The sequence below is a fragment of the Mustela putorius genome, unplaced genomic scaffold (assembly GCF_011764305.1).
Source record: "Mustela putorius furo isolate JIRA1106 unplaced genomic scaffold, ASM1176430v1.1 tig00000592_pilon_pilon_pilon, whole genome shotgun sequence".
Classification (NCBI taxonomy): Eukaryota; Metazoa; Chordata; class Mammalia; order Carnivora; family Mustelidae; genus Mustela; species Mustela putorius.
In genome coordinates this window covers 6,750,278-6,776,829 of record NW_025421426.1, presented here as the reverse complement: position 1 = coordinate 6,776,829, position 26,552 = coordinate 6,750,278, and the positions used below count along the sequence as shown (strand labels likewise).

General features: G+C 53.2%; 1 protein-coding gene across 3 annotated transcripts in view; it reads right to left on the bottom strand.

The window, feature by feature from the left end:
• The window catches only part of PREX1 (phosphatidylinositol-3,4,5-trisphosphate dependent Rac exchange factor 1), a 176,521-nt gene that overhangs the window by 11,431 nt on the left and 138,538 nt on the right, over positions 1-26,552 (bottom strand). For 2 of the 3 annotated variants that reach the window (XM_004746244.3, XM_045082121.1), the window contains 17 exons: positions 25,283-25,425; positions 23,573-23,665; positions 23,071-23,219; positions 21,281-21,366; positions 18,746-18,882; positions 17,951-18,044; positions 14,589-14,776; positions 14,133-14,294; positions 13,446-13,656; positions 12,758-13,034; positions 10,143-10,349; positions 8,945-9,033; positions 7,593-7,675; positions 7,346-7,436; positions 4,783-4,911; positions 2,868-2,909; positions 1,552-1,772 (listed from right to left, as the gene is read on the bottom strand). In XM_004746244.3, coding sequence (XP_004746301.1) covers positions 1,552-1,772; positions 2,868-2,909; positions 4,783-4,911; positions 7,346-7,436; positions 7,593-7,675; positions 8,945-9,033; positions 10,143-10,349; positions 12,758-13,034; positions 13,446-13,656; positions 14,133-14,294; positions 14,589-14,776; positions 17,951-18,044; positions 18,746-18,882; positions 21,281-21,366; positions 23,071-23,219; positions 23,573-23,665; positions 25,283-25,425 — 2,402 coding nt within the window. Of the gene's footprint in view, positions 1-1,551; positions 1,773-2,867; positions 2,910-4,782; positions 4,912-7,345; positions 7,437-7,592; positions 7,676-8,943; positions 9,034-9,701; positions 9,840-10,142; positions 10,350-12,757; positions 13,035-13,445; positions 13,657-14,132; positions 14,295-14,588; positions 14,777-17,950; positions 18,045-18,745; positions 18,883-21,280; positions 21,367-23,070; positions 23,220-23,572; positions 23,666-25,282; positions 25,426-26,552 lie in introns of those variants that run through there. The other variant, XM_045082122.1, reaches the window with a different exon arrangement.

The window sequence follows — 26,552 nt, the reverse complement described above, 5'->3', positions numbered from 1 at the left end:
CACTGTGTTCTGCACTTCTGGGGGACATCAGCTCTGGGCACCAGCGCCCCCAGTGGCTGAGGCCTTGGCTCTGCCTCCCTAGGGCTGACAGAGGAACCCACCCGATTCTGAGCCCTGAGAGTAGATGGACAGGGCAGTCAGAGATAAAAGAGGAGATGCAGAGAAAGCAGGGCACCCAGGGGTTACCCAGGGAGAGTCAGACTCCCAGGGTTCCAACCTGAGTCCCTGGGCCTCAGGGTTCTCATCCTTAAAATGTGGGCTGGAAGGGACCCATCTTGGGGCTACGGAGAGGATTAAATGAGATGCTATTTGCCTGATTACTGCCGAAGTCTGCTCTCCCCACCTCCCAGCGCCCCCTTGCTCTTCAGTAGTCTCAACCCCAACCAGCAACACGGGTGACTGGTTCAGTGGAGAAGTCAGACCCTGTTCCCTCCTCTACTCAAAACCTTCCCAGGGCTTACCACCACACAGAGTAACAGCCAACGCCCCTACCAAGCCTGCAAGACCCTGCACAATGTGAACCCTCCCCTGGTTCACTCTGCTCCAGCCACATGGGGTACCTTGTTTCTCAGACATGCAGGCTCCTGCCTCAGGGCCTTTGCACCTGCTGTGCTGTCTGCCTGGAAAGTTCCTCCCCAATATCCTCATGGCTCCCTCCCTCCCTTCCTTCAGTTCTTCAGTCAGATGCCAACCTCTCAGTGAGGGCTTCGTTGGCCACCTTATCAAAACTTTCAGTGGCTGCCACCTCAGACACTCTCACCTGCTTCCCTCCTTAGCCTTTCTCTCCTTAGCCTTCCTCGCTATATATGAGGGTTCCTCAAAAGGGGCCCTGTTGACATTTGGGGCCAGAGAACAATCTGTTGGGGAAGGGCACCCTGGACCCTGTAGAATGTTAGCAGCAACCTCAACCTCATTCACCAACCACCAGCAGCATCCACCTCTGCCCTCAGCTATGACCATCTCAAATATATCCAGACATCATGACGTGTCTCCTCAGAGATAAAACTGCCCTGGCAGAGAACCACTGGTCTATACCATCGATTTTCCTTATTTTACACACACACACACACACAGGTCTATACCATCGATTTTCCTTATTTTACACACACACACACACACACACAGGTCTATACCATCGATTTTCCTTATTTTACACACACACACACACGATTTCTGACTACAAGGACACTGTTCTGTTCACCATGGGATCCCGGTGCCCTGGCAGAGAACCACTGGTCTATACCATCGATTTTCCTTATTTACACCTGTCCCTCCCCCTACATACATACATACATACATACACACACACACACACACACACACACACGATTCCTGACTACAAGGACACTGTTCTGTTCACCATGGGATCCCCGTGCCTATAATGAGGACACTGTTCTGTTCACCATGGGATCCCCGTGCCTATAATGATGGCATACAGTCAGTGCTCAATAAATGCTGACTGAATGACGAGGTGTGTGTGAGCCTGAGTGAGCAACCACGGGCCGTCCCGTACCCTGTCCCGGGGAGGCGCCTCCTGGCCCCCTCACTCACCACGGCAGCTGGCGACAGCAGGGACTGGCAGTGCAGAAGGACGCCGGTGGCCGCCACCTGCTCCAGCCACTTGCGGCTGGCGTCCCGGCTGCTGTCCTCGTACTCGCCGTTGTTGTTGTAGCGGAAGCTGAGGGCCGCCAGCAGCTGCTCGGAGAAGGTGCACACGGCGGCCACCAGGGCCTGGCAGAAGACGGCGTCCCGCCGCAGCTGCAGCTCGGTGTCTGGAGGGAGGCCGGGGACAGGCCCTGCTGGGCTGGGCGCTCTGGTGCCAGCCGCGGGCTCCCCCGCCCCAAAGCCCGGAGCCCCCAAAGCCCGGGGCCCCCGAAACCAACCTCCCACCAGACCCTCGGAGGCCGGCTGGCCAGAAGTTAATTAAGCCCAGCCAACCAAAGCCAAGTTCACAAAATCCAATTCTCTGAAAACAAGCCAATTTGCCAACAGACTTAATTCTCTCAATGATCCATCTGCCTATTCAAAAAACAACAACAAAAACTTTTTCATTCTCCTAAGGCTTTCCCAAAACCCTTCCCCTCAGCTGTTCCTCCATGTGTTACGGGATTTCTTGGCCTTGACGGGGGATGACAAGGACACCAAGCATGTCTGCCAAGCTCCGTGCACGCTACCATTTTCTCTGTTTCTGAGAAGTCCACCTTCGTCCTTCGGGTCCCCTGCCACCGCCCAGGCCCCGCCAATTTCCCTGGCCCTGCTCTAGACGTGGTTTGCAGAACTGGCCGATTTCAATCAATCCATTGTACACGGTCCCAATCTTCTGGGAAAGATAACTTTTGATACTGGCTTCTGCCAACTGGTTTTCAGTGTCTGATGTTGAACTAGATCCTATTTTAGCTGCCCTCCTCAGAAGGGAGGGACAGAGAACACCTTCAACCCCCCCCCCACCCCCGCCTCCAGCCCACCATTGGCCCTTTCTTCTTCCCCTGTCTGCTGGGCAGGGAGTCCCAGGCCGGAGCTGAGGACACCACAGGCAAGGAGCCTCCCTCCTCATCACCCTCTATCCTGTGCCTCCATCAAGATCCACCCAGGCCCAGGAGATGGCAAGAGCCAGGGCTCTTGGTCCCAGGGTCCTAAGACTTGTTCCCTGGAGACAAGAGGAAGAAATGAGATCTAAATGGTTCTTAGAGGGCCAGAGGCCGTGATGTTACCTTCCCCATGCGGGCCCCAATGACCATGGGAAAGTTGACCTTGGCTGGCAGAAGAGGTCTCCCTGGACTGCTATCAAGAAAGCCCCAGCCAGGACAGCCTCTCCTGGACACACTGGTATGTGCCAATCACAGACACTGCCCCATCAAAGGCCTCACCTGTGCATTTCAGCAAGGCCAGGAGCAGCTGGTTCTTCCCATCTGGAAGGAGAAGGCAGAGAAAAGACAGGCTGAGAGGAGTCTGCAGAAGGGGCGGTGCGGGAGCTCCTCGGTGGCTCAGTCGGCTGAGCGTCAGCCTTCGGCTCAGGTCATGATCTTGGGGTCCTGGGATCCAGCCCCACGTCAAGCTCCCTGCTCAGTGGAGAGTCTGCTTCTCTCTCTGCCCCTCCTCCCCAGCTGTGATCTGTCTCTGTCTCTAATAAATAAATAGAATCTTTAAAAAAAAAAAAAAGTGGGGGTACCATGTAGCTGGGCACTCCCCATGGCTCAGGCGCTCGGAACCCCCCACAGCAAAGTGCCCCCTTCCCCCAGCACACACCTGCTGTGCTAAGGAAGCTTCCGTTGAATACCGGATGAATTCTAGGAACCCCAGACATCCATGCAACGGAACCCCAAGTGTTTCCATGTGCCCACCAAAGAGACTGAAGCCGGCCCCTCCGACTTGTGGGCCAGAGCCCAGGCGTGGGCGCACACTCACACGTGGACATATGCACAGGCATGTCCTCGGGTCCTTGTACACATCCCACATAGCCACGGCCTGGCACACCCGTGGACAAAGCCCAGACCTTCCAGAGACGGGCCTCACATCCTCTCTTTCCTGCAGAAAGAGGCTCTTGGGCCCAGTAGGGGCTCACGAGGAAACCCAGACAGGCCTTTGGAGTCAGCCTCTTGGAGCCTTGCTGTCCTGGAGAGACCCGAGGCGCAGGCTGGCGTGGGAGTAACAGCCACTGTTACTACCGCGGGGCACCCACTTCCTGACGGCTTCCCGTGTGCCACACCGTCGTGGCACATGGGACTGAGGCAGCCCGATGAACCCATTTTACATGTGAAGGTGTGGAGGCAGAGAGAGATCAAAGAACCTGCCGAAACCAAGCAGCCCGGCGTGGGAGAGCTGAGACTCAGTGATCCGGCTGCAGAATCCGTGCTCTTAACTGACTGTAGTTTGGAAAACGGGATGGCTCGGGGCCAACACAGACTTCCAAATCAGAGGCTGCTCTTCCCAGGGCGGGCGGCCATGAGGCCTAGCACATGACCTGCTGGCCTGGGGCTTCTCCAACCCAGGAGGCCCAGGCTCAAACACCGCCAAGGACCCAAGAGGTCACATCAGAAGTCTGAGGCACACAGCAGGCGGCAGGGAGGCCTGGGGAGTGGGGGTATCCGGACAGCACCCTCGGCCCCCCTCTCTAGCCGGATGTGAATGTGGGACTGCAGGCCTATTACCTGCCAGATCTTCTGACTGTTCGAGAGCAGTCGGAAAGCTACTTTTTTTTTTTTTTTTTGAGAAAGAGAGAGCATGTGAGTGGTTGGGGGCAGGGAGAGAGAGAATCCCAAGCAGGCTCCATGCTCAGCAGGGAGCCCTATGCAGGACTCAATCTCATGACCCTGAGATCACGACCTAAGCCGAAGCCAAGAGCCAGATGCTTAACTGACTAAGTCACCCCTAGAAATCTAGATTTTTATGTGACTTCTTGGATTATAAATACTGGCAGTGGATTCACATTTAATGCTACAGTATCCAAACCTACCTGTGGGCCCCCAGCCCACAGGTATTATAACAAATAAAAGGAATTGAATTAAATCCATCATTTCGGAGCCAGAGAAGGAAAAACCAGTTCAGCCTTCTCAGCCTCCTGCCTGCAAGGAAGCCCCAGGCGCCCAGGATCGGCAGCTCCCAGGTCAATCAAGGCCCAGGGCCATGCCCAGGGCAAGATGCTCAGCTGAGAAAGGGGCACCCGCTCTCCTTGTTCTCCTGGGCATGGACCGACATGGGACATGAGACAGACCCATTCCTGATCTTTCTACATCCCACGTCAAGAACCGAAGGCCACAGAACATCCTTCCCTGACCAACTCACCTTCCACGTATCTCTGAATGTTGTCCACCAGGGTCTTGATGGAGTTGGGAAGGTTCCAAGGGTCCTCCTGGATGCTGATCTGGATCAAGCTCCGGCCACGGATTGTACCCTCTTCTTTCTGTTTGAACTCTGGGGCAGGAAAGTGAGAAAGGTAGCTTTGAAGAATGATGGCACAAATGCCTCTAGCCCATCACCAGATTCCAAAGCTCAGGATCCTAGATCAAGAATGCTGGCAGGGGGTGTCTGGGTGGCTCAGTGGGTTAAAGCCTCTGCCTTTGGCTTAGGTCATGATCACAAGGTCCTGGGATCAAGCCCCACATCGGGCTCTCTGCTCAGCAGGGAGCCTGCTTCCTCCTCTCTCTCTGCCTGCCTCTCTGCCTACTTGTGATCTCTCTGTCAAATAAATGAATATCTTTAAGAGAAAAAAAAAAAAGGATGCTAGCAGGACTCTTTAGAATTAACTGGTCCATGGAAGGCAAATCCATGGGAAGTATGCTACTGATTCACAATACCGCACTCGTGGCAGACATCACTAAAAAATCTCCACATTCCTTCCCTCTAGTCTGAGCCTGCAGCTTCTCAGTTATAACCAACCCAGTGCAGACATCACAAATCAATCACCGCATCCTTTTCTCCCAAGCCTGGATGTGGTCATGGAAAAATTCTCAGGTACAACCTCCTCACCACCACAATCAAGCTAGCGCATACATTTTCCCTATATAGAGAGGGAAGTCTTGGCACAGAACCTTGCCTAAAGTCACACAGCTGGGTAATGACAGAGACGGGATTTGAACCTGGCCCCAGCAGGACCATTCAAAGGCCAGGCCCCTGTCCTTTTCCTCTTTCTTCCTATGAGGTCTCAGGTTTCTGAGATATCTGTGGTTTTTCTGAGTTTGACCTTTCTGCTTGTTGAGGCCCATCCCTGGGAGAGATGACCATGAGACAACAGGAGGGACAGAGGACCTACGACACTCCCACGCCTCACCACTTCCCACCCTTATTTAAGGAGCAACTCTTGCACTCAACCAAGAGCTCCTTGAGGTCGGGGCAGTATCACATCCATCTTGGGGTCCCAAGCACCCAGCACAAGGCCTGACATGAGCTGGTTCCTGGGAATTACTGGATGGATAGATGCATGGATGATGGATGGATGGATGGATGGACAGTGGATGGGTGGGGGTGGGTGGGCGTGTAGACAAGATGGTGGACAGATGGATGGGTAGATGGTAGGCAGGTGGGCATGTGAATGAGTGGGTGGATGGGCAGATGAATGGATGGACAGTGGAGGGGTGGTGGGTGATGGGTAGGCGTGTGGATGAGTGGTGGGTGAGTGGGTGCGTATACAGGTAGGTAGACGGACGGACGCATGGCACGTGAGTGGGCGGACAGGCACACAGATGAGTTGGTAGATGGATGGTGGGTGGGTGGGTGCGTGGGTGGTTGGGTGGGCGTGCAGATAAGTCAGTGGATGGACGGATGAATGAAGGGACAGGGGATAGGTGGTAAGTGGGTGGGTTAGTATGTGGATAAGTAAGTACAAGTGGGTGGATGGTGGGCAGGTGGATGGATGGTGGGTGGGTGCGTGGGTCGATGGGGGCATGTGGATGAGGCAGTGGATGGATGGACAGTGGATGGGTGGCCGATGTATGGTATGTGGACGAGTGGGTGGGCGAGTACACCGACGACAGGTGGTTGGGCAAATGGGAGAAAAGGCTGGTGAGAAGACACAAATGTCATTCTCTTTCTCTCCGTCGTTTCAAGAATCAAGGCTCGATCTGGTGCCGGTAAATCCGTAAGGCTTCTTTAACTCACTGATCCCTCTCAGGAAAGCACGAAGAGCTCTGGGCGGGCCCACAGCATACCTAATGACAGTATAATGACCTTTTTTTGTGGATGCTTCCAGTGGATTTAGCATCGTGGTAATCATGACTTCCTAGGAGGTTATGCTGGTTTTCCTCATACACGGGGAAGTTAAAGTAGCTCTTTTCAAGATTAAATTTTTAAAAGGGAAATATTTTCACGAAAAGTTACGTCAATGCTAACAAAGACAGCAAATGAATTTGGTTTTAAAAAAACATGAAGATGGAGGTAGGATCTGTGAGTGCAGCTAAAAGGACGAAGGAGGGAAAGTGGGGATTTAGCAAGCTGCTCTGGTCCTTCCCTCATGTTACAAACACACAGACAAAGGCCCCAGAAAGGCTCAGGACCAGTCCAGGGGTCTGCGAACTGTTTTGGAAAGAGCCTCAGAGGAGCTGGTTTAGGCTCTGCAGGCATGTGGTCTGTTACAAATAGTTTATGTCTTTATTTTTACAACTCTTCATTAAAAAAAAAAAAATCACTCTCAGCTCCTGAGAATAAAACAAGCTACGGGTGGATATCGCCCAGGAGCTGAACTTGAGCTTGCTGACCCCAGGACTAGCCCACAGCCAGGGGGCAGGAGAGGGACAAAGCTGGGATTATGACCCAGGTGTCCTGCCCCATCCGGCACGCATTCCCCATGGCAGGCTGTCTCCCTGCTGGGGGCGAGACGCCATTCCCAGCCTCGGGACTCCTGTCCGCTCACCTTGTAGGCTGTGGTCCATGGGGAAATGCTTGGTCTCTTCAAAAGCCCTGCTCATGACTGGCCCCTTGAGAAGTGCGTGGATGGAGTCCACCTGGGCAGCAGGAAGCTCCAAGTTAGTCTGGCCCCTTCAGCCCTCCAGGGGACGCAACCCACAGCCCCTACCCCAGCTCCTGGCTCTTCTGTTCTCACCAGGGGTGATGGGAGGACCCCGAGGTCAGGCTGGGGGTGGTGGGGACAAAGGTCCTACCTGGTTAAAGAGATGCTCCAGGCAACCGTGAAGCTTGTCCTGCTTGTCTGATGGGATCCGCATGTCACAGGGCAGCTCATCCCCTGGAAAAAGGAAGAAGCCATGGCCACCAACTATCCCTGCCCCATCCATCCACATCTTCCCAACCTCGGCCAAGAAGGCGGTATAGGAACAGAGTTCCAAAGCCCCAGGCATATCTGGAGTCAGAAGACTCAGATCCTGGCTGTGTGACACTGGGCCGATCACCTGCCCAAACTGAGCCTCAGTTTCTTCATCTGCAAAACAGACCCCAGGAACTAGAGCATTACACAATGTCAAGTCATTGTCATTATTCCATTCTGCAAATGAGGAGCCAGACGGCCAGAGAAAAAGAAGCTGGATGTCAAGTCTCCAGATTCATCTCCCAGCTGTTTGAGTTAAATCACCTCCCACACATAAGCTCCTGCCTAAAACCTCCCCAGGGACACTTTATGTGGCTAAACATCTTACATGATGAAACATTTATCTGAAGTTTAGCAATATCGTCAATTATACTCCAGCTTCTTTTTCTTCTGTCAAACTGAAGTATAATTACAATTAAATCTGTAGGCACGGACTAGCTCGGGAAGAGGCCAGAAGGCAGCAGGGACAGTGGGAGCTGGGGAACCCACGGCCGGGTGACCAGGGCGGGAGAGAGGCTTGTCATCGCCCGCCCTCTCATGCCTTCTGAAATGGGAACCGTGTGGATGTATGACCTAAGCACAAAATAAATTTTTTTAAAGGCTGTAATCAATGAAACTAAAATAAAAACAAATTTCAGCCCTTCAGGGAAAGCTGCAAGTGCAGTCTAGTCTCATTTATAAGCGATTGTTTCTGTCTGTGTGTCCAGCGGGCCATCCACCCACACGTCCACCTGTGCAGAAATACGCGCTCACCAGTCATCTCCAAATACCACCCCCGCGGTCACTTCTAGGGGACGGGGTGACACTCTGACTTCTTCTGACTTCTGCTCTTTTCTGGGTCATCAGAAACGTTGGTTTGAGCATGCGTCATTTTTACAGAGAGCGTCAGGTCACCCTACTCGAGTGACATCACTGTCCGACACCCCCGTCTGTCAGCGCATCTGTCCCTACTGTTCCGGGTCTGGGACATTCATGGAGAACATGGGCTCCACAAGCACCAGGACCTTCGTCTCTCCCTTCACGGCTGAGGTCCTAGCACACAGTGGGTGCTCCAAAAACAGCTGTTAACTACGTGATTGAAAGGGAATATGCCACCACTCTACGCGAAGTAATAGAATAAAAGCGAAATAAGCAAAACAGAATCCCGGTGCGGGGAGGCGGCTCTCCGGGAGCACGAGCCGCTGCACTCACCAGACCCCATCTCGTCACTGCCCAGGTAGGAGCTGTTACTTCTCACGCTGGTGTACGACAGGACCGAGTCCCGGTTACTGTTACACTCGCTGCAAAGGGGCAGAGAGGAAGGGATGTGTCACCCTCCGGGGCACACCTTCAGGTCCCAGCTCCCAGATCCCACATTCTCCTGGCCCCCTGACCCCCAGTGCCAGAGACAGGGAGGGCTGTCCGGGTGGGTAAGCTCAGAAAGGACAGGGGATCAAATCTCACAGTTCTTCCCTTCACCTTTTTGACAATTAAGGGAAAAATCGCAGGACCCCAAAATGTAAGAATGGAACTCTCGGACTAGGGACAGGAGGCCCCAAGGACACCGAGCACCCAGTTAGCCCGAGCATCCCAATGTGTTAACACCAAGCCAGAAACACTGACCAGCGGCTCCGGTGAAGACAGAAAGAAAATGAAAAGGCTGGACTGGGGCGAAGGGTTTTCTCGTCCCATGTGGCCAGTTCTGTTTTCTGACGCACCCCGTAAGATTCTATTTTATTCATGATGGTCGAGCGTTACATAACCTTTCACTGGAGACCACAAGGCTTGTTTACTCGAGACAAGAAATTCGATTTACCCGCTATATAGTTGACGATGGGAAACTGAGTTTTTAGTGTTATTTAACCCACTAATTAGGACTTTGCTGATCTGGTTATAATTAACCTAACCAGCAAGAAAACAATTCAGAATCTCTCAGAGTTAGAAAGGGGGGAAAACACTCTTTTCCTACCTGCATCAAGTAAAAATATATGGTGTTCGTTGTAGGAACCGTCTGTCTTATGTTGTTTTAAAACACCGTCTGTCTAAAACACGGCACAGACCTTGACCTTTTCTTCGTCCACATTCCATGAACAAGTGCAGAGCCGAACTGCGGCCAAACAGACGGATGGGGGCCACGGGGGACCACAGGGGGCCACGGGGGACCAGGCCCTGCAACGCTGGCCTCAGGGCAGGAGAGCCAAAGGGGGAATCTGGGATGTGCTCTGGGGGTCTCAGAGAATCTCCCAGAACCAACTGGTTTAGAACACTGCTCCATCCCACTGTTTTCTAGGAAATGTCCCACTGATTCTGACTTCCAATCCTGGTGCGGGGATTCTAAGATACCAGTGTCCTCAACTCTCCCCCAGCCATCCACATCCAACCCCACAGGATCCGCACGTGATGACCTCACCTGTAGGAGTCACGGTAGCTCATGGTGTCATGGCCCGAGTCCTCCTGTTCCTCCTCAGACACCTTGAAACACACCTTCTTGATGCCCCCGTGGTCGGCCCTGTCCATCTCGCTCTCGTCACTGACCAGCGGCGGGGATGAGGCCTCCTCGGCCAAGGGGGGATCACAGGACACACCGGAGGTGGGCTCCGTGATGGTGGACAGCAACCTGTGGGACCAAAGGGTGTCAGCTTAAAGGCATAGGGCCCCAGCTTCATTCTCCTCCAGGAAGGTCTCAGATAAGGCCCTGACTTTGGGCCTGGCCTCTGACTCAAAACACAGGGAGCCATCAAATGCTTCCTATCCCTTCCCTGAAAATCCGGCCAGCAACTCTACAGATACACATACACCGTCTCTCCTGTAGGGGGCATGACGTAGGGGGCAGGAGGTTTATTCAGGCGAAGCCACAGGAGGCTCAAAAAGCACCGAACACAACTAGGAAACTCCGCATAAAAGGCCCAGAGAGAAAATCTCTTCAGCTTTGCAGGCCCTCACAGTCTGCTACTACTCAACCCCTCCACGCTGCTGCTGTAGTGGGAAAGCATCACAGACAAGATATAAACAAATGGGCATGGCTATGTTCCAATAAAACTTTAATAAAAAGAAAAAAAAAAAACAAGCAGTGGGCTGAGCTGGATTTGGCCTACAGGTCATAATTCATCAGTTCCAGGCCCAGAATATAACGGTTAAGCGCATAGGGTTTTAAGACAGGCCCCAGATTCAAATCACAATGCTACCATTTCCTAGCTTAGAGACCTAAAGCAACTACTTAACCTCTCTGAGGCTCAGTTTCTTCAGCTGCAAAATGGAGTCATACCAGTAACTGTGTCCTAGGTAGCTGTCAAGATTAAGGTACTAAGGGGCGCCTGGGTGGCTCAGTGGGTTAAACCTCTGCCTTCGGCTCAGATCATGGTCCCAGGGTCCTGGGATCGAGCCCCACATCGAGCCCTGCATCAGGCTCTCTGCTCAGCAGGGAGCCTGCATCCCCCCACCCACCCTCACCGCCTGCCTCTCTGCCTACTTGTGATCTGTCAAATAAATAAAATCTTTAAAAAAAAAAAAAAACAAAAAGATTAAGGGACTTAAAACGTACAATGTTCAGAAAAGCGTCTGGTGCCTTGCAGGTGACCACTGGACCCCCCGACCTACCCCACCTCCCCCCTCAGTGGGCTCCGCGTTAGCATTTGCCCCACCCTGCAGGTGAGGCTCAGACAGGCCAAGCGCCTCAGTCGCACGGCTCTCGCCTCCAGAACCTACATTATTCCTTTATAGAGGACAATTTCCAACTCCCACAAAAGCAGAAGGAACAGCATGAGACGCCCCAGGGACCCCGCAGGCCACTGCAGCCCTGGCAACTCAGGGCCCACCTCTGTCTCCTTACTTGTTCCCAAGCGGAGGTAAAACTCCACTTGAGTATTTAAGATGATTCTAAGATATCATGAATTTCCCCCATAATGACTTTTACGTGCGTCTCTAGCACATAAGCACTTTCTTTTAAAGCAATGTTCTTCACTGTCGCCCCACCCCCACTCCCCAGAAACGTTTAGCAATTTAGCACATTTCCTGCGAGGCAAACATTTAGCAATGCCCAGAAACATTTCTATTTGTCACAACTGATGTGGGGGAGGAGGGGGGGCACTTCTGGGCTCTGGTGAGTAGAAGCCCACAGGGTCACTAAATGTCTCACAGCACACGGGACGGCCCCACAGCAGAGAACGACCCAAGCCCGAAATGCCAGTAGTGTCAAGGCCGAGAAACCGTCTTGCAAACATAACCAGTCTGCTATCACCACATCTAACAAAATCAGTAATTCCCCAATACCATCTCGTATGCCCACCCATATTCAAATGTCCCTGACAGTCTTCAAGGTGTCTTTTCACAGATGATGTGTTGAAAACAGATTCTTGACCAGGTCCAGATGTTGTACACGGCTGATGTGTGTCTCAAGTCTCTCTTCTTCCTCCCTGTACCTGCTGCCCCACCCCCACCCCCACCTGTGTGTTAAAGAGACTGGGTCACTTGTCTTCTAGAATCACCCACGCTATAGATTTGGCCACCTGCCTTCCCAGAGTGCCACTTCAGCACCCTCTATCCCCCACATCCCGTCGCGGAGTAGTTAGACCCAGACTCTGGCTGGAGGACGGACATTTCCACTGTGTGTCCTATGGCATGACACCGAGAAGGACACGTCCAGCGGTCTCTCCTTCTGCAAAGAAAGTTCCCTCCAAACCTTTCTCCAAACAGCATCAGCATTTCCTAGTGACTGCTGCCCACATCCATTATTTCATTAGAGCAGTGGTTCTCCATCGGAGGGGGAGGCTCTACCCACCCCCCACCACCCCCCGCAGGGAGCATTTGGCAATGTCTGAGGACATTTCTGGCTGTCACAATCTTGGACCAGGGGAGCCATAGTATCTCGAGGATACAGACCAGGGGCATCACTAAGTCACCTATGAGGTAACCCCACAGTGCCCCCCCCAATACAAAGGGTTATTCTACCCAAAACGTTGGCATTGCTGAGGCTAGCAAATGCTGACACTCCCACTCCCTCCCCTTTCCCTCTGGGGCCGGACGCACCTGTTAATCTGGGTGACATACTGCTTCATCTCCTTCAAGGCCACATCCAGTTTGGTGAAGAGCTGCCGGTAGGCTCCCTGGATCTCACGGTCCTCCTGTTTGAGTAGGAAGCTCAGGCCCCGGTCCTCCTGGCTAGCAGTTTCACTGGCGGACCCAAAGCCACTGTCGTTGAGGCCCTGCTGTTGGAGGTCCCCGTCAGCAGCAGGCAGGCACTTCCAGGATGGGGCAGCCATGGTGGTGATACAGTGCTGGGTGTAGGACATGGGGTTCAGGTGGCCTACAGCAGGAGGAGAGGGGGCGCTCGTTTGGAAACAGCCTCCAGACACCCATAAACCCCTTAGAAATATACAAACCTATTCCATGGATCCCAATGAGTGAGAAAAACTTTCTATTAAATATTCGTTTAATTGACTAGATAACTTGGAGAGGAAAGTTTCAGTTTGAGATGCTTTTAACCACCATGAAACTTTTCCTGACTGGAACACAGACATGATGGCTGGTACTACAGCAGCCATTTTACATCATAAGGCATCCTTCAGGAAGGAAGCCACCTCTAGAGATGGTGAGCTAGAAGGAACCTGGATCCCTGATGGCTAACTGGGGAGCCACCACTCTAGTCCTGGACTACTGGTCTCTGGACATGTTTCCACAGACCTGAACACAACATCTAACAGACACACGCAGTTACCTTGCTCGGGGTCAAGGCCGATGAGGGAGGGTTTACGACCGAAACGGATACTGAAGGACCTGCCAACTGAGGGAGTGGTCTTGGGGTAGGACACTTCCATGAGGTTGACGTGGCAATTGGTGGGGCAGAAGTCCAGGCCACACAGCGGATGGGGTTCCGGGGATGCTTGTTTGAAGGGTGGGCTGACCCTGCTCTTCAACTGGGCTGCAAACTGAGAAAGGTGGGGGATATGGGGTCATGATTCAGGGGTCTGGGAATTCCGGCCCACCTCTAGCACCCACTTCACCCTAGTCTAGGCCAGACATTCCAAAACTAGATAAAATGCCAACAGCTTCGAAGGGAAAAGTGAATTCCCCTACACTTGCCTTTCACTGCATCCAGATTTCAAGGACGGTATGGGGAGATCTGAGGCCTCCAACTACCCACCCACATTCATTTCTTCACCTCAGCTGCTCTGACCTATCCGTGAGGAACCATCTCTCCCCAAAAGCATGAGAAGGAGAGGGGCCACCTTCTTGTGATGGTGTGATAGCTGAGCACCTGGATACAACCATGCCTGAAGTTCACCTCTGGACTTTTAAGTAACATAAACCAATAAATACTCCTGTTTGTTTAATGTATGTTGGGTTGAATTTTAACATTTACAACCAAAACAGCCCAGGCTGAGACCCTTTGGGGTGCAAGTACCTCCTGGTAGCAGGCAATCCTCTGGCCGATGCTCTCCAGCTTGGTGTCACAGATGTTGCGGAACTCGTAGTGGGACATGGTCTTGATGCTGTTGTTCAGGGCCATGAGCCGCCCACAGTTCTGCACAAAGACACTGTCATCGGCAGCAAAGGCCTTGAGGATCTGCAGAAACACGAACCACCACTGAGCACACACTGTGCACCAACGAGGGTCTTAAGCAGTTTCTCTATGGTGATCCCTGTAGGCTTGTAATAGCCCCGTGAGATGGGGTCTGCTACCGGCAGATAAATAAACTGAGGCTAAAGAGAAAAGAGGAAAGGGGGAAAAAGCGACTCTCCTAAATCCCAAAACTGCCAAGTGGTGGGGCAGCAACCAGACTTCAGGGCTCCAGGCTAAGTTGTAGGAAATGAGAATGAGGTGCCCCACCCCACAGGGCAGGGCAGCGCCCAGCAAGACCTTGGCAGCGAGGCCGAAGCAGCCACGGGGCTCCACGATCTTCTCCAGCACATGGCATTTGACGCCTGCGGTGCTCACATACTCATACACCACGCCATGCTCCAAGTGTACGTTGTCCACGGTCAAGGTGACCACAGGGCTGTCTTCATGCAGGCTCAGCTGGGGCCCCAGGGACATCAGGGGAAAGGCTGGAAGCCAAAGGGACAGGCAGCCCTGAGGAGGGGGCACCACCTCCCAGCCAGTCCACCCCCCAACCCAGCACCGCAGTGGCTCACGTGGGACACGTGGGGAGAAGCCTGTGCTACAGCTCTGCCCATTCTGGCCAGCCCACTCTCGCTCACCCCTTGTCCTCGATTTTCCTTCTAGGAATCCACCTTTGTGCCCCATTCCCAGTCTCTGTGGCTCACAAGAAGGAAGCCCTAACCACACCCTTCAGTCATGGCGACTGGTTCAGGAACAAGCATGTGACCCGATCCAGGCCAATGAGAGTCAAGTCTGGGACTTCCATTGGATCTACAAAGAGAACTGGACATTCCCTTTTTCAGTGGGACTCCAAACCACTGGAACCACTGCATGCAGAACACACAGTAGGAGCACAGGCGAGAACTGGACCAAAAGAGGGACTTTTCCCAAGACTATATGTAAAACTGGATGGAGCCAGACCTGAAGCTGGCTTGACCCTACTCAATGTTTAGTTGGCTGAGCCACTATTCTTATGTAGCCCAGTTTCAGTCCTGATTAACGTGGGCCCACAGAGTCTAAGTGATTCCTCAGAGGCCACACCGCTAGGTAGTGACATAGCTAGAAAATGAAGCGGACACTTTACTGGACTGAACTGCTTTCCCTTATACCTGTTCCAAAGAGCACCTCTCAACACACCCACCAGGATGGCCATCCCCCCTCACATCCATACTGTGTTGCTGCCTGCCAGCTTTTCTGTTCCCAGTCTGTTCCCCCTTGTGTCAGCACCATGAGAACAGAAACCCTATCCATCTTGGAGCCAGACTGAAGGAACAAGCATGTGACCCAAGCCAGGCCAATGAGAGTCAAGTCTGGGACTTCCATTGGATCTACGAGGAGACAGACTCTTTTTCAACTGCAGATTCCAAGTCGCTAACCCACCGGCAGAACAGAGCACGTGAAAGAGAAACCAATATTTTTATGGACCCCCAGCTCCTAGAACAGGGCCTGGCATACATCAGGTGCTTCTCCTTGCTGAACAGAGACTAGAAATAGCCAGCTCCTCTCGGCATACTTGACCATCATTATCGGGGTCCCCCATGTGCTGGTGAAGAAGCCCCACAGCCCTTGCCTCTCAGAGGGCATAAAGCAGGCTCAGCCTCTCCTCCCCCCATCAGCCTGTCCCTTTCAGGACTCCTCTGCCAGGCTGTGTGCTTCAGCAGGAAGGGGATGGCTCTCCAAACAACCCCCTAAACCCCATTCTTCACTGACCCTGAGTATACCAGCAAGGAGCCCACAGATGTCAGATGCAGAGGCAACCAGAGCCCCTACTCTTCCCACAGCCTCTGCCTCCACCTCCAGCCCAGTGGAAATACAGGGCAGAATCCAGAGAAGCAATCGGCAAAAACAGGCTACTGTTCAAAAGACACAATCACTGAGTGCCTACTACGTGCCAGGCACAGTTCCGGGCTCCGAGGTTCCAGCAAGGAAGAAAGCAAACAAAACCCTGCCCTTGTGGGTTTTATGCACTAGTGGGGAAAACAAAAGACAAACAGCTGTATGATATGTTAACAATACTTGCAGTGAGGAAAATAAAATAGGATGAGGAGACACTGAGGAAAAGAAAGGGCTTAACCAGGGTGCTCAGGGGGCCTCCCTGACGAGGTGACCTATGAGCAGAGAGCTGAGTGAGATAAAGAGCATGAGGTAAGAAGTACTCTGGAGGAGAGCATTTGAGGCAGGCAAGACTGCAAGTGCAAAGGCCCTGGGGCAAGAAGACACTTAGTATTTGAGAGCAAGAGACTGGAGTGCATAGAGCAGAGAGCACAAGATGAAAAGTGTTGGGAGGTGTGGCCGGAAGACCATGAAGAGGAGGACTGGGTCTTTGCCTGGAGTAGGGTGGGAGCCACTGGAAGATTCTGTTCTGTTTTTTGAGAAAAGCCTATAGGAAGAAGAAATAAGGCAGGACAGGGAGAACAGTGAGTAGGCTAGTGCAGGGGTCCTGGTAAGAAATGATGGTGACGGGGTGCCTGGGTGGCTCAGTGGGTTAAAGCCTCTGCCTTCGGCACGGGTCATGATCTCAGGATCCTGGGATCGAGTCCCGCGTTGGGCTCTCTGCTCAGCGGGGAGCCTGCTTCCCCCCTCTCTCTGCCTGCCTCTCTGCCTGCTTGTGATCTGTCAAATAAATAAATAAAATCTTAAAAAAAAAAAAAAAGAAAAGAAATGATGGTAGCTTAGGCCAGGCAGTGATGGAGGGGGTGGGAAGTGGTCAGATTCTGAATGCAGGAGGAAGGTAGGGCAACAGGTGCGCTGCTGGGATCAAGGTGGAGGGCGAGAGGAGAGAGAGAACAAACAAGACACACTCCGAGGTTTGCGGCCTGAGAATCTGGGAAGGATGGAGCAGGGACACTTAGAGGAAGACGGGGCTTCAGGGGGAGGCTGGGATTTCGGTTTGGGCCCTGCTAAGTGTGCCGTGCCCAACGGACATCCCAGGGCTGGCAGGTAGAAAGACGGTCTGGAGCCCAGGGCTGAGGCTGGGCTAGGGATAAAGATGGGAGCTCGTGGTGGACAGAACACTGGCTCCTGACAGATGCCTGGGCCCCAAGCCCTGGACCCTGTAAGTACGCTGTTCCATGGCAGCAGAGGGGCAGATTACAGTTGCAGATGGAACTAAGTTTATTAAATGATGGGTTTTATACTAAAGAGATTATCCTGGGTTACCCAGATGAGCCCCCAACGTGACCATATGGTCCTTCCATGGGGAAGATGGAGCCAGGAGAGTCGGAATTAGAGAGAGAGCAGTGTGAGGGGGACTCAGGCCAACGCCGCTAGCTCTGAAGATGGAGGAAGGGACTATGTGCCCAGGAATGCGGGCAGCTTCTAGAAGCTGTAACAGGCAAGTACACGGAGTCTCCCCTCAAGCCCTAGAAAGGAACAGAGCTCCGTGGAGACCTGGAGGATGGCCCAGCAGGACTCAGTGTCGACGTCTGGCCTCCAGTGCTGTGGGGTTATGAGTGTGTGTGTGTGTGGCTCCGTGTTACAGCGGCGAGCAGACAGGAAGACAGAGCTGACAGCACCACCACAGCCTGGCCAGGAGCAGGGGGAAGCATGGACACAGAAGAGGACAGTCCCCGCTGGACTGTCTGGACACTCTTGGCCACATGGCCCACCTGTCCCTTTACCTGAGTCAGACTGCGGGTCCTCGCCGGGGGCCTCCTGGCTGGCTCGGGCCTCCTGGGCATCCTCATGGGTGTGGTAGACCCACTGGTACAGACCCTACCAGAGGGCAGAGTAAGAGGGCGCTGCAAGCCCAGGAGCCCCGGATAGGGCTGCGGGGCAAGCCGTTCCCTGACTCCACAGCCCAGGCTTCTAGCCTGCAGACCCCCTTTGAGAGTCCTCCAAGATTTCACTCTGGAACCTTCCTGAGGGACCTCCAGTCATGCTCAGCCCTCACCCTCTAGAGTCTATGCTCCTCAGAGAAGCCAGGGCAGGGGGAGCCTCTGAAAAAACAGAGGTCAGACCCATGGTAGCAGAACCCACCCCCTGGTCTCTCCCATAGCCCCAAGGCCCACAGACACGCCAGGCACATAGCAGGCATTCAAATAACGCTTACTAGATAAAACAGTGAAGGCCTGCCCCTCCCCAGGACCCCGGCCCTCACCCCAACTAGAACATCAACTTTTACCATCAACTCTGCCGAATGTGCCTATGCGGTAAGAGAGAAGGGTCTTATCACACCCATGTCACAACTGTGACCATCGAGACCGTGAGGTATCACGGCCCAGTTCCTCTAGCTCAGGGAGACAGAGTGAACAAGACCCTGAGCCCAGCTCAGCCCTGCATGGTAGGCAGCCCCACCCGCCCCACCCCAAAAGCTGTGCTGCCTTCAGGCTTCTCCACAAGGAAGGAGGCAGCCCTCAGCCCCCTGTGCCACAGAGCAGGGCTCCCCCGATCCCCTCGGCTGCTGGCTGGCTCACCAGGGCCTCTTCTTGGTGGTTCCGGAATGCCTGGAAGTGCTCTAGGACCTCCTGTGCACCATCGTTCACCACGTTGTTGCCATTGACCTTGAGGATGCACTGGCCAGCACAGAGCCCTGCGGCCGCAGCCTCGGAGCCTAAGGGGACAGGAGTGTGTGAGGGTGGATACAAGGCAGAGAACGTGGGGCAGCGGCAGGCAAGGGCAAGTAACCAGATGAACGCTGTCCCCCACCCCGCGCACCGCCCCAACACCTCAAACACACCCCCGACACTCCACCCCATCCCTCCTGCCCTCAAGCCACTCTCCAACCCACTCCAAGAGGCAGGACAGAGACTGGCAATCCCATTTTGTAGAAGAGGAAACTGAGCCTCAGAGAAGTAGCAGCGAGGCCAAGGTCAACATAGCAAGGAAAGCTGGATGTGAACCTGGTACACTCCATTCTCAAGGTTCATCGCCTTTAAAATCCCTCGCCAACCTGAGATATCGTGACAGGATCAGCCCCATTTTGTAGACAGGGAAACAAAGGGGTAGAGAGGAAAAGTGACTCTCTCAAGGTCACTTGATGAAGAGAAGCCAGGATCCAAACCCAGGTCTACCAGACTTCAAGTGCATGCTTTTCCAACCATACCACGACTCCCAAACTACAGGTCTTGGCCCCCCGGGGCTTTATGTGGCTAATATGAAGAGTCTGGAAATATAAATGATTGCCAAGCCCCACCCATGCCTGGGAGAAGATGGGGCCTATTTGCTGTGATGGTGACAAGTACCGGCCTGGACCCAGGAGCTGGCATTCAAAACCTGGCTCTGCCACTGACCACCTGTGTGACCTCTGGCACACTCCCCAACCTCTCTATGCCTTGGTCTCCTCATCTGTCAAAGAAGGACACTAATAATATGTACTCATCGGGTTCTCGAGAGATTCAGGGAGTTAAAAGTGTAAAGCATTTAGCTCCAGGCCCTGTTCTTAGTAAGTGCTCAAGAAATATCAGTTGTTTTACTATTTTAGCCGGGTTCACCCACAAACCCCTGTTCTTCACTTGCAGCTGCTAAAGGCCGACGTTTGGGGTCAAGTGAGTCTCTTCTATGCCCCCATCCACGCAGGCTCCAGACGCCAGCCTCCCTGGTCTCTACCGGTGAGAGCCCAGCAGGACCCCAACCCTTTGTTCTGAAAACCAAAGAGTCATCAGAGAGCGCCAGATGCCCCCTGTAGGGTGAAAGTGCCCTGCGATCAAGAACTGTTGCTTTAAAGAAAAAATAAAAACCCACTTTAAAATACTTAACAGAGGGGCGCCTGGGTGGCTCAGTGGGTTAGAGCCCCTGTCTTCAGCTCAGGTCATGATTCCAGGGTCCTAGGATCGAGCCCCGCATCAGGCTCTCTGCTCAGTGGGGAGCCTGCTTCCCCCTCTCTCTGCCTGCCTCTCTATTTGTGATCTCTGTCTGTCGAATAAATAAATAAAATCTTTAAAAAATAAAATAAAATAGGGGCACCTGAGTGGTTCAGTGGGTTAATCCTCTGCCTTCAGCTCAGGTCCTGATCCCAGGGTCCTGGAATCAAGCCCCGCATTGGGCTCTGCTCAGCAAGGAGCCTGCTTCCCCGCCTCTCTCTCTGCCTGCCTACTTGTAATCTCTCTCTCTCTCTCTCTCTGTCAAATAAATAAATAAATAATCTTTAAAAAATAATAATAATAAAATAAAATAGTTAACAGAGGGGGGCACCTGGGTGGTTCAGTCATTAAGCGTTTGCCTGGCATCAAGCCCCGCATTGGGCTCCCTACTCAGCGGGAAACCTGCTTCTCCCTCTCCCTCTGCAGCTCCCCCTGCTTGTTCCCTCTCTCAGTAAGTCTCTTTCTGTCAAATAAATAAATAAAATCTTTTAAAATATAAAATAGTTAACAGACTCTTGGTAGCTTTCTGCCATGATACGCATTTTCTTTCATCAACTCATGTTACAACTATGACCATGAAAGTGGACAGTTCATGTTTCAACTTAAAAAGTGTGGCCCTCAGGGGCACCTGGGTGGCTCAGTAGGTTAAGCCTCTGCCTTCGGCTCGGGTCCTGGGATGGAGCCCCATATCGGGCTCTCTGCTCAGCAGGGAGCCTGCTTCACCCTCTCTCTCTGCCTGCCTCTCTGCCTACTTGCGATCTCTCTGTCAAATAAATAAAATCTAAAAAAATAAAATAAAATAAAAATGCAGCCCTCAGATACGAAGAGGGTTCGGAGCCCAGAACTTCAGACCTATGTGGTCTTGTCTCCCGGAGGGAGTGACCCTCTAAGCATCATGCATGGGGGAGGCAGCACAAGAGCAGGCTGACTCTTGGCCCTTGGGCTGGATCGGACCCCAGAAGTGTGGCCAAAATTCCCACTTCTGCCTTCCTTTAAAAACTCATTCCTACCTGGTCATAATGAGCTTGAGCTGAGGGAAAACGAGCCCCTTTGAAAGTGAGCACATCTTTTCTCACCTTGCCGTAGTCCCCACCATTCCCTATGCGTTCCCCTCAGCTGTCTGAGCCCCTCTCAGTCTGCTGGGCTCACCTCTGCCCACGGCGTAGATGCACGGCGGGGCAGCTCCGCGGATCTGGAAGCACAGAGCCTCTGGATGGTCGGGAACTTTGATGATCCTGCGCCAGGTAGAAGCAGCAGTAAGAGAAAGCAGCATTTCGCCTAGGAGCCCAGGGGACCACCTGGGGAGCCCTTGCCTCCCAGACTTTGGGGAAACCAGCCCAAAGGAGTAGCAATGCCAGTCTCTGGGCACCCAAAAAGACAGACAAACCTCACTTAACCGGAGCCCATACCTCTGGCATCTTTAATGACTCAGAACCACCCGTCCTGCCCTTGGAGACTGAATCCACACACAGAAATCCCAGGTCACCCTCCTGATGCCTTCTCTGTCACCCTCTCAGTGAGAGGAGGCCCCCGGGTGTTCAAACCAGCCCCTCGGGCAGCAAGTATTTTGTTCAACAATCACAGATGGCGAGAGTGAGAAGTGACCCAGAACATCTTGGTGTTGACTCCAGAAAAATGCCAAGTGTCCCCTAGAGAACACAGTTCAAAAGGCCAGGTCTGGGCCATTCCGCAAGTGGGAGGCCAGAGCAGAGTGAGCCGCGCCCGCCCGAGGCCGTGCGCTGGGTGACACTGTCCCAGTGGCTTCGATGCAGCTGCGTGCTTCCCCGTCAAGGGCGTGAGCCCCACGGTGGGGCTCAGGATCATCCTCCCATCCCCACCTGCCAGGTAAAACCATCTCGGGAGCCTGTTCTCGAACTTGCGGCACTTCCAGAACTTGACGCAGGCACACTCCCCCGGGTGATTTCTGCCACTTCCACATACCAAACTATCAATCATCTTCCCTAAATTGGCTTGCCTTTCCCACTGAAAGAATCACAGTTAAAACTTTCCATCACCCCCCTCAATAGGAAACCGGGAGCCTTTGCCTTAAATAGAAGAGAGAAATAAAACCCAAATGCACAATTTCTAAAATAGAAAATGCTTCTCCCTGCACCTATATCTGGCATCGACCGCTTCTCACCACCTCCACGGCCGCCACACAGCCTCCTCGCCAACCCCCTACTTCCACCTTTGCCCCTGACAAGCTAGTCTCCACCTGCGGCCGGGGGACTCCTCCCAGAAGCTGTGTCACATCATGCCTTGCCTCTGCTCAGAACCTTCCGGCGGCTCCATGGTCCTTAACGTAGGCACAAAGTCCTAAAAGGCCTGGCCTCCCTTGTCTGGTCGACCTCATCACCTACCCTTCCCTCCCCCTCACTCTGCTCCACCCCATCAGCCTCTTCACTGTTCCTCAAAGATACAAGCCACAGTTCCACCCCAGGACCTTTGCACTGGCTGTCTCCTCTGCCCCGAACACTCTTCCTCCCCTTGACTCCCTCCCATCCCTTCTCGGTTTTCACCTCAGTTCACCACAGCATCTCCCTGGCTGCCATCCCTCCACACAGGCTCTCTTCTTTCCCAGCTGGAGAGACTGGCCAAGGCTTACTACGACCTGGTTCACTACGTCTCTCAGTTCTCTGTTTTGCTTTTTTGTGTGTCTCCTGCCCGACCCTCCACCTAGACTGGGAGGTATGAATGGTAGGAGGGCATCCAGACATGCCTGCATCCCCAGGGCCTGGAACGCCACTCAGCACATAGTAGGTGTTCAGTAAACATCTCCTGAATGAATGAAAGTAGCAGCCTCATGTCACGTGCCCTAGCATGGGCCCCATCCACAGGGAACCAGGACAGCTCGGGCCCCCACCACCACTCCTGGCACTGAGGCAACTCCTTAGGCCAAAAGGAAGACGGGCCGGACACCCCATCATGGAGACACTCACTCTTTGGCCTTGGTGGCTACCAGGAGGCGCAGTGGGCGGCGGGAGCAGAAAGACTGGTTGAGGATGGACTCCACCTCTGCAAAGGGCCTCAGGAACACCAGATCCTCGTTGATGGAGTAGATCTTCCTCCCTACTTGCAGGCCGGCCATCTTGGCGGAGGAGATGGAGGAGACACGCAGACGAGGTCACTAGCCTCCCTTCCTCCTCACCTCGGTGCACACAGCCAGCCCAGGGACCAAGCACGCCCCGAGCGAGACCCCCAGGGCAGCCCCGCTCCCCGCTGTGGTGAGCAGTTAAGAAACCAGCTTTCATCCTGCGCCTCCCCACAGGGCAACGGGGGGAGCCGGTGGAGTACAGGCTGGGAGACCAGCCCAAGCAGGGGGCTCACTTGCGGCTCCCCCTAGAGCACGCAGGGGAGCCCGCCCTGGCCTGAGTGTGCCCACAGAACCACCAGCAGGGAGGAACCATGGACACTGTGGGTGGCCCCCCTGGGAGGCCTCACCTCAGCCAACGAGCCCCGCTGGACTGACTTCACCACCACGGCTTTGTTCTTCTCCTCGATGTCAAAGCCATAGTCCTCCTCCTGGGGCAGGATCTGAGGGCCCAAGGCAGGAGAGACCCGGTGAGACGCTGAGGGTCCCCACAAGACCACGATCCTACCAGCTCCACGTGCCCCAGTCCTCCAGGGACTAGGGGTGCATGACAGCATTAAAAACTAAATACAAAGAGCACCCAGTACACAGTAGGTGCTCAGTACATACCAGGGAGGACACACCACCTAGCTCATGCCTCAGCCTAGTGCTAATCATGTCCTTTTTACTTTTCACTTCTGTCTCCCCTTTCTCCTCCCAATACGAGCACCAAGTCTGCTCCATTATACCACCACTGTCCCCCCCATCAGCAGGCAAACTGTACGGGCTCAGTAACAATCCGCTGGCTTTATGAATAAAACAGATCCAACAATGTCCAGCCACCAAGAACTTGGGGACATGAAAGGACTTTAGGGAGGAACAGTCCTGCCCACTGCCGGGTGGCAGGCAGGTTGGGAAGTCTGGGGGTTCTGTGGGCAGGGGGGATACCAGGGACATGCATTTATTTGTTCAACAAATTTTGCTGAGCTGCTGCCTGTGATACAAGCCAGGTGCTTTATGCAACACCGGAAACAGTGCTGGATAAGACGCACAGTCCCTGCTCTGCTGCGGCCGACCATCTAGTGGGGAAGACAGACTACAGACAAATGAGCGAGGAAAGACAGAACGTGATGCAGGCAATGTACACAGTCTGAGTTCAAATAAAGCTCTTAATGGGACAGACGGGTGTGGCAGGGGTCCCAGAGGAGGAGTTACCTGAGCTGAGACCTGAATGAAATGAGGAACAGAACTTTATGAAACTGGAAAAAGTGTTCTGGGCAGAGGGCACAGCACGTGCAAAGGCCCTGAGTCAGGCCCACAGGACTCGAGGATAAGACAGATTAGAGTGGCTGGGGTCGGGTGAAGGAGGGGAGAACCCAGGAGATGAAGCTGGAGAGATAGGGACAGTCTTATAGACCATGATGAGAGACTGGATTTCATCCCAAGTGTGAAGGGAGCACGGGTGGGCTTTATAGTGGGAGAAATGGGAATCCCCATATTTACGGGACCCCTGTAAGCATCACATGAGAGAAGTTAATGGTGCCGTCTTCCCATGAGTCGGACATCAGCCCCAACTCTGGCTGTGGCAGGAGATCTAAGCTGCTGAGCCTTCCTTTCGCCACCTCCTGTGGACCAGGCATGAAGGCAGAAGCTGCTGGTCACCAGAACACAGAGAAACAGGACTTGGAGGGCTAGACTGGGCAGATAGCTGGGCGGGCTGGTAAACGTTCCCCTCAGCTGTAAGGGTATTTACAGCAATTGCACATGGACAGGGCACCGCCGGCAGACCTAAGGCTTTGCAAAGGATCTGGGATGAGCCAACCTCTCTGCACGATGCTAAGCTGGGACGTGGGGTGGATGGGGGTGGGGCAGATGGGGGAAGAAGGAAAGGAAAAGAAAGGAAGCCAGCAAGCCTGATCTCTCCAGAAAGAAGGTAGTCTTGGCCCATGAAGTGCAGAAGCCCCATCTTCGGGTGCTACAAGTTGAGCCCAACTTCTCTAGCCATAATCGGCAGGTCGCCCTGCTCCTGGGCCGCAGCCAGGCCCAGGGAGGCAGAGGTAGCCCTTGCCCTCTGCTCCTACCAGCAGGCGCTTGGCCAGGATGTTCTCCACCAGCTTGAAGTCGTTGCGAAGCTGTTTGTTCTTGCTGCTGGTTCCCTCCATCTCCTCGTCTGCGTGGAAGCGGAAGTACTGGGACTCATCCTTGAACTCACTCTTCTCCAGCACTGCAAACCCACAGACACACAGCACATGGTCAGGCTCGAAGGGAAGGCTCAGCAGTATTTGCCAACTGGCAACCACAGGCCGGAGCCAACCCCAAGACAAGTTTGCTTTGGCAAGCATGGTGTTTTATTAAAGCGAATCATGTGCCAACCCTAACTGGTGAGGATACTTCGCACAGATGTCTGGCTTTCTGACTTCTCTTGAAAAAGTCTGAACTTGCCCCACCTGCTATAAAACACATATTACAAAGCCGCAGGAACAGAAGCAGTGTGGAATTACGGCAGAAACAGATAAAGAGCCAGGGGAAGAAAACGGAAATCACAGAAGAGGACCGTGTGTTTATGGGAACTTAGCCTATGATAACAATGATCACGGGGAGGACTGCAGAGCATGTCGGGAAAAACTGACTCACTCAGGGGAGAAAAATAAAATTGGATCCCTACCTCAAACCATGTATCACAATAAATTCCTGATGGATTAAAGACCTAAATATGAACAGGGAAACTAATGCTCACCCAAAAAATGCAAAATATCTTTGTCCTAGGGCAGAAAAAGATTTCATACATGAACCCCGCCCCCAAAAAGCAGGATCATGAAATTAAGGGCTTCAGTTCAATAACAAGACCATAGGCAAATGGCAGATTCAAAAAAAAAAAAAAAAAAAACTATAATGTCTAAAACCAACAAGGAATAAATATCTAAAACATAAAACAAATACCAACAAATCCGCCAGAGGCAGCAGGGAAACTACAATGAGACATTTCAGAAGAAGGATTAGCAAAGTCACACCCTATAACCCAGAGCCCGCCCACTGCCTCTTTTTATAAATAAAGTTTTATTAAAACACAACCACATCTATTTATTTACTTACTGTCTGGGGCTGCTTCCATTCCACAGTGACTGACAGAGGTGATTGTGAAAGGCTGTATGGCCCACAAAGCCTACAATATTTACTATTTAGGCCTTGACAGGCCCCCAGTAGGAGAAAACAGAAGTTTTCTGATCTCTGTTCTAGAAGGCGGGGAAAATGATTGCAAATAACCTGTCACAACCAGCATGTGGTCTGGGCCCTGTGGGTTAGAATTTAACTAAGTCTCTTTCAGGGCTGGGCACGGCGGGGATGCAGGCT